At 34.6% G+C, this 8,298-nt stretch overlaps 1 protein-coding gene across 1 annotated transcript; it reads left to right on the top strand.

Moving 5' to 3' along the window:
- The first annotated feature begins 929 nt into the window (after positions 1 to 929).
- timm29 (translocase of inner mitochondrial membrane 29) lies at positions 930 to 3,714 on the top strand. The gene is made up of 2 exons (XM_059348676.1): positions 930 to 1,122; positions 2,123 to 3,714. The coding sequence occupies exons 1-2, from the start codon at positions 1,017 to 1,019 to the stop codon at positions 2,794 to 2,796; spliced, it is 780 nt and encodes a 259-aa protein (XP_059204659.1). The 5' UTR covers positions 930 to 1,016; the 3' UTR covers positions 2,797 to 3,714.
- Positions 3,715 to 8,298: the final 4,584 nt, after the last annotated feature.

Consider the following 8,298-nt stretch of genomic DNA (forward strand, 5'->3'; position numbering starts at 1 on the left):
TTATTCAAAAATTCAGAAATGAAAACAAAAAATGAGGACGTATGATGATCAAAAACAAGTTGATTGAGAAAAACCTGGAATACTGAATGATGAAATGAATTCATTGCAAAGATATAGAACATAAAAATGCAGTCGGGTCACTTTAGACCATGTTGTGCATCAAAGGGTAAAGTAAAAGTATTATTACCACACTGTGAAATTACTCCACTACAAGTAAAAGTCCTGCATTCAAAATTCAAAGCAGCAGAAGGTCGTGGTTTAGACTGTATTTAATGTATTTAATTTAATGTCTTAACAGCTTGAACAAAATTAATGAATGAAGGACAACAACAAAAAAATTTTTGCACAATATTTGAGGAATACCTAAATAACACAAAAAGAAATAGAAAATGAAGATAATAACAATAGTAGTAAAATATTAATAATAAAATAATAATAATAATTATATATATATATATATATATATATAACTTTTGCACAATATTTGAGGAATACCTAAATAATACAAAAAGAAATAAAAAATGAAAATAATAACAATAGTAGTAAAATAATAATAATAAAATAATAATAATAAAATAATAATAATAATTATATATATATATAAACTTTTGCACAATATTTGAGGAATACCTAAATAATACAAAAAGAAATAGAAAATGAAAATAATAATAAGTATATATATATATATATATACTTATATATACTTATACTTAATATATATATATATATATATATATATATATATATATATATATATATATATATATATATATACTTATACTTATATATATATATATATATATATATATATATATATATAATCTTCTGTATTTGTTACCAATACACTATATTTTGTAGTGACAGGCAGCGGAACGTTTGTGAAGTGGAGCTTTCTGTGGGAAGATGAAAAACGACGGGTTCACTTCCGGGCGCCATCTTGGCTCCGCGTCCCGCTGTCCAGTAGCAGCAGCAGCATGCTGGTTGTCCTGAAGGTGAAGGTGAATAAGACCGTGTAAATGTCTCGGTGGAGGCCGCTCAGCAGGACGCTCTGCTCGGCTACAGCAGCAGCAGCAGCCCCGGCAGCAGGCAGCAGGCTGGAGCGGCTGAAGAAGAGCAAAGCTGGTGAGAAACAACTTCACTAGTAATAATGTTAGCGAGCTAATGTTAGCATCAGCATGTCCTGCTGCCTGGTAATAACACATTATTATATCATGAGGTGTTACTGATCTTCATCACTGTTATATTTCACTTTTCTGTGTCAACACAATATAACAGCAGCATTTATTAACAGACTTGTTGACATTCACCTCTATATACAGGTACATCTAAAGAATTAGAATATCATGAAAAAGTTCAATTTTGGGAACTGTCTTTTTTTGGATTTTTTTTGTGTCTTTTTGGTCATTTAGTGTCTCTTTTTGGTCATTTTATGTATTTTCTAGGTTATGTTGTGTCTCTTTTTGGTAACTTTGTGTCTTTTTTGGTAATTTTGTGTCTTTTTGCCATTTTGTGTTTCTTTAGTGTGTTTTTTGGTAATTTTGTGTATTTTCTTAGTAACAAAGGACGATAAATCCATTTACATTCAGTCATTTTATAGATTACAGGTACATCTAAAAAAATTAGAATATCATGAAAAAGTTCAATATTTTTTATCAGTTATTTCAGAAAGTGAAACTCAGACATTATATAGATTCATTACACATAGAGTGAAATATTTCAAGCCTGTGTTTCTTCTAATTTTGATGATTCTGGCTTAGAGAGAATGAAAACACTAAACTCAGTGTGTCAGAAATAATGGTAATTTCATGTCTATTTTTGGTCATTTTTTGTAATTTGTAGGTTATGTTGTGTCTCTTTTTGGTAACTTTGTGTCTTTTTTGGTAATTTTGTGTCTTTTTTTGTCATTTTGTGTCTCTTTTGTGTCTTTTTGGTAATTTTATGTATTTTCTTGGTAACAAAGGACGATAAATCCATTTACATTCCATTCACCATTTGCCATTTACATTCAGTCATGATATTCTAATGTATTGAGCAGTACCTGTATTATATAAACCATTAGTTTCTAATAACCCTTGGTTGTGTTGTTGGTGTTGGTTACTAATAACCCTTGGTTGTGTTGTAGGTGTGTGGTGTCGCAGCCTGCTCTCCGACTATAAGGAGGCGTGTCGGGAGGTGGTGGTGGGATCGTGGGAGCGTCCTGTTAAAGCCTCTCTCTACGCCTCTCTGCTGGGCGGAGTCTGGTTCTGTTTCTACACCAGACCGGACCAGTCGTCCTTTGAGGAAACGCTGCTGGACCGCTCCAACCAGCTGGCCCTGCTGTCGCCATGGATACGTAACGGGACGTCCGACGGCCACGTCCAGAGTCTGGTGAAGCTGCGTAACGAGGGCCGTCTGCGCTGCTCCAGCCTGGGGCTGGTCTCGGTGGTGTACCGGGCCGACTACGACCCCGACGCCTCGCTGTACGAGGCCCGCTGCTCCGGCCTGGCGCCGCCCTGGAGGGAGCTCCCCCAGCGCTTCCTGGACGTGGGCTTCATGGGCCGCTGGTGGCTGCTGGACTCAAAGATGAAGGACCACGACGTCAACGACACGGAGTTCACACACCTGCCGGCTCACATGCAGGACACAGCGCCACCCAGTGTTCAGGAGGTGGAGACGTCTGAGAGGTTACACAAAGAGTCGTGGTTAGCTCTAAAGGTGGAGGAGGAGCAGGAGGAGGAGCAGGAGGAGAGCACTGTGGCAGACAGGAAGGAGGAGAGTGGAGGTGAAGAGAACCAAACTCAAGCAGTGAAAGAATAACAGACGTGGCCTTGGTGGACATTTATTTCACTGTGTGGATACACAACTGGACCAGGGTTCATAGGCTCATATTCCAACTCACCACTTTTAGCTTCCAGAAACATCTCCAGCTTTGTCTCAGCAGCCTTTCAGAATCCTTAAATATGTTATTTATTCCAACCTTTTTTTTTGTTTCACAAAAAAATAATGCAAGTCATTTATACCATGAACCATTTGTCAATAAACGTCAAAGATCTCTGACTGTCTTACTGTTGTCTCATGACTCTAATAATGTATTTATACAGACCTTCAGCCTTTTACTTTAAGACATTTTAAGATTCAATGATGAGGTCAGATCTCAGTGTGTGATGCCTGTTTGTCCACTTCCTTCAAACTGTTTTTTTTTTCTTTTACCTAACTGAGGATTTTCACATTTTCTTTTATTGCCTGCTTCTCTTTTTCTGCAGCTGTGAGAGTAAAAATATGTCTGTAGGAAGTGATTATTTATAGATTTCTCCACAGCGTTCAGTCTGGAAGTAGTATTCAACAACTCTCTTTTATTCTAATGTTTTGTTATTGTTTTATATTTGCTAAGATAAATCTAAGCTATGGATGGCTAAGTTCACATGTCCTGAGATTTAAAGTCACATCTGATGCTTTTGAGAAGTCTTTTTTTTTTCAATGGCTCATGAAACCTAAATTTAGTTTTTTTTTTTTTTTTTTAGAAAAAGAGCCAATCTGTCATCATATTGGCTAATTTTGAATTCCTTTCACAATATTTTTTTCATGACATTCTATGATATTATTGATGGTAGCAAGCTGTTAAAGTCCTCCAGGATAAAATGTATCAATACCCTCGATCTCTGAGGAGTTATTAAGGAATACAGCAATCAAATCTGCTGCCAAAATAAATAATAAAGGATTCATTGTGCATCTCTGTCTAGTGCCTCGTTTGACTTCCAACATTTCTGACAAGCCGTGGCTGAGAGATAAATATATATACACTATTTATATCGTTGTAGATCATTTGAATAATGCTGCGAAAGTTACCACAGTTCCACAGTAAAGCTTTGAAAAAAATCCCAAAACAAAATAAAGCTATTGTGTGGGATCAGTGAATTATAATGTTTATAATGTAACATTTATGAGAAAAAGACAAATTTACAAGGAAAAAAAGACAAATTTAAGAGAAAAAAAGACAAATTTAAGAGAAAAAAATACAAATTTATGATTTAAAAAATTCTAAAAATTCATGAGAAAAATACAAATTTAAGACAAAAAAAATCTCAAAATTACAAGAAAAAAAATGACAAATTTAAGAGAAAAAAGCCCAAATATTTCTAAAGCTTTAAATAAAAATGGGTGTTCCACAGTAAAGCTTAGAAAAAAACTAAATAAAGCTATTGTGTGGGATCAGTGAATTATAATCAAATATATCTAAGACTAAACCAGTATGATTATAAATATGCCTTTCTTTAATAAATGCGGATTGAGTTTCATCAATAATTTGGCTTATATATTTATAGTCTGTTAGCATAAACACGTGCTAATAGTTTGTAATCACTACAGAGAAGAGTGATTGGCCTAAAATGATCCAGAAATTAATTTATTTTTGTTTGGTTTTGGCATAAGTGTGATAATACATCATTTCATAGTAAGTGACAAAGCAGAGTTGGCTTTACATTTATTAAAATCAGATCTTTAATTTTAGTCCCTGGTAAGACTAGCACTTCAAGTTCTCATCTATTTTTTTGGGTCCTTTCTCTCAATAAATCCAGGAAACAATCAGCGTCTCGGTTAGAGAGTCTTATAAAATGTGAATATATGATCACTGATTTTATTGTACCGTCAACTTTCATTATGAACTGAGTAAACGTCGGCTGGATTCAATGACCAGAGGAGTTTCAGGATTCAGCCACCAGAGGGAACTCTAGTGCAGAATATTTGAGCCCAGCACAGTCATTTGTACTGGATATTACTTAAGAATGATTTTATCTCATCACATAAAAAACACTGATTAAAAAAAGGTGTTTAGTCTAAAAACCAGATCAAACAGTAAATCTGAGGGAAATGATCTTGCTGCATGGACAGATAATTTACCTTGACAAGATTTATTAAATTAAGATTATTAAATCTAGAAATAAGCATGTTGAACACTTAAAAGAAGAAATTAACTCTTAAAACAAGATAAACGATCTAACACTTCTAAATCTAAAGTTTTTAAAAAAAATCTTGGTAAGAACCAAATAATCATCAGGTCCCTCTGCTCGGGCCAGTTCATCACTGCTGGCAGCTTTACTTTATCTTGCCAAAGAAAAATATATTTTTTTTAATTTAAAAAATATGTTACGGTAATGAATGTTGCTCACAGTGTCGCTAAAAATCTCAGAAAATACCTTAAATTTTTAAAAATAGGTAATTTGAGTTTGAGACCCCTGTCCTAAAGTCACTGTTCAATATGAATTTATAATCTATTACTTATAAAAGAAACAAAATGACCAAAAAAAGACAAAATGACCAGAAAGACACAAAATTATTTTAAAAAGACACAAAATTACCAACAAAAATACACAAAAAGACTGAAAAAAAACACAAAATTACTTAAAAAAAAAAAAAGACACAAAATGACAGAAAAAAACTAAATTACTTAAAAAAGAAATAAAATTACTAAAAAAAGACACAAAATGACCAAAAAAAGTAATTAAAGGGACCTTCCACACACAACACGGTAAAGTGCCATTCATATAAAACTCACATTAAACTTTCATATCAAGGTGGGGGCCACAAAATATCATCATGAGGGCCACAATTGGCCCGCGGGCCGCCAGTTTGAGACCCATACTTTAGATTGTATATGTTATAAGGGGGTCAAAGAAAATATGTGTTCAATGCTCTTGGAGTTTTGCTATAATCTGCACCATGTTAATTAGAATCACTCATATTTACCATATTTACCACATTTACCATATTCACTATATTTATCACATTCACCACATTTACCATATTCACCATATTCACCACATTTACCATGTTTACCATATTTACCATGTTCACCACATTCACCATATTTACCATATTCACCACATTCACCACATTTACCATATTCACCATATTTACCATATTCATCACATTCACCATATTTACCATATTCACCACATTCACCATATTCACCACATTTACCATATTCACCATATTTACCATATTTACCATATTTACCATATTCACCACATTTACCATATTCACCACATTTACCATATTCACCACATTCATCATATTTACCATATTCACCACATTTACCATATTCACCATATTTACCATATTCACCATATTCACCACATTCACCATATTTACCATATTTACCACATTCACCACATTTACCATATTCACCATATTCACCACATTTACCATATTCACCATATTTACCATATTCACCATATTTACCATATTTACCACATTCACCACATTTACCATATTCACCATATTCACCACATTCACCATATTTACCATATTCACCACATTTACCATATTCACCACATTTACCATATTCACCATATTCACCATATTCACCACATTTACCATATTCACCATATTCACCACATTCACCATATTTACCATATTCACCACATTTACCACATTCACCATATTTACCATATTCACCATATTTACCATATTCACCACATTTACCACATTCACCATATTTACCATATTCACCACATTCACCATATTTACCATATTCACCACATTTACCATATTTACCATATTCACCACATTCACCATATTTACCATATTTACCACATTCACCACATTTACCATATTCACCATAATCACCACATTCACCATATTTACCATATTCACCACATTTACCATATTCACCATATTTACCATATTCACCACATTTACCCCAAACACCATTTATCATATGCACCACATTCACCATATTTACCACATTTACCACATTCACCATATTTACCATATTCACCATATTCACCACAGTCATTTTCTATGTCAGTATAACTGTACATAGAGCTGATACGTGGTGTTGTTTTCTCCCTCTTGTGTTGCTTCCTGTCAGGTTTCCTCTGTGTTCATCTCTCAGTCTCTGCTGACCTCTATAGACCCTCCCTCCATCCTCCCCTCCCCCTCAGACAGCCGTCTGGGCTGGAGGGGTCATGGAGGTGGTCTCTGTCAGCTGATGGTTGAACCCCTCTAGAAGGTTGGAGAGGCTGGGATCACCTGACTGTCTTCACACAATAACCTGATACATTTTCACATGTGTGAATGCCTGTTTTTTGACAGTTACAGTGATTTTTAAAGGTGCTGTGTTTGGAATTTAACTGTACACTGCAAAAAAGGTGTTTAGTCTAAAAAACAGATCAAACAGTAAATCTGAGGGAAATGATCTTGCTGCATGGACAGATAATTTACCTTGACAAGATTTCTTAAATTAAGATTATTAAATCTAGAAATAAGCATGTTGAACACTTAAAATAGCGAATTAACTCTTAAAACAAGACCACACATGACCAACAGCACGAAGGTTGCGGGGGCCGAACCAAAACTCTGAAATAAATTCTGCTCAATATTCATTTGAAAAAGGCACAAATTGACCGAAAAAAGACACAAAATGACTGAAAAAAAGACACAAAATTTCTTAATAAAAGCGACAAAATGACTAAAAAAGACACAAAAAGACAAAACAAAGAGACACAAAATTACCAAAACAATGACCAAAAAAAGACACAAAATGAGAAGACAACATTACCAACTAGAAAATTTCCTCTGGGGAAATTGTGATAGGGCCACGGGGGCTACTGCCGGTCTGTGTACACTATGATGAGAACAGAATTAACTGCCACCTGTTAATGTTCTGGAACAGTGACAGCATCCAGAGGTGGACAGACTGGAATTTCTGGCCTCGAACAGAAAGCATTTTTGGCAAAACCATAATACCTATCATTGATCCGACTTCACTTTGAGCGTCCTGAGTTCTTCCTGAATGTCTACATATGGTTTTTTTTAAGAAAAATGAAAAAATTTGAAAAATTTGAAAAAAAAAAAGCTTTGTTAGAGCAATCTAAAAAAACTGTTACATCTCCCTTTTTCAGAAATCTTCATGCGTTTTTAATATGGGAGCCAATGAGGCTGTTGGTGGTGTTGGTGGATCATCTGTGCGTCCTACGCCCAAACTATAACTCTGACAGCTTTACCAGAGGATTGTGAGGGAGAAGACTAATTTTCCTACGTTTCTATGTATAAATTATTTCTGTAGAGTGGAATTTGCGGCCTGGAGCGCAGTTTTCAAATTTATTTTTTGACAGTTTTTTCTCTCCCTCTACACTCTGGCGATGATGTCACACACTGTGACACGAACATTCCGTGCAATACACACCCATTATAATCTCAGAATTTCTCCAAAAATGATCATGGTCATTGAACAGGGATTGATAAAAAACTATATGACCTATCGAAACGTGGATTAATACACCGATACACAAGACTTGTGTCTACTGTTTAAAGTTTAAA

The sequence above is a fragment of the Centropristis striata genome, chromosome 13, assembly GCF_030273125.1.
Source record: "Centropristis striata isolate RG_2023a ecotype Rhode Island chromosome 13, C.striata_1.0, whole genome shotgun sequence".
Taxonomy (NCBI): Eukaryota; Metazoa; Chordata; class Actinopteri; order Perciformes; family Serranidae; genus Centropristis; species Centropristis striata.

What these genes read in the sequence shown, in the direction of transcription:
- timm29 (XM_059348676.1), top strand. Translation starts at nt 1,017, where the DNA reads ATGTCTCGGTGGAGGCCGCTCAGCAGGACGCTCTGCTCGGCTACAGCA. An exon ending in GCTGAAGAAGAGCAAAGCTG is followed by an intron (nt 1,123 to 2,122) that starts GTGAGAAACAAC and finishes GTTGTGTTGTAG; the next exon opens with GTGTGTGGTGTCGCAGCCTG.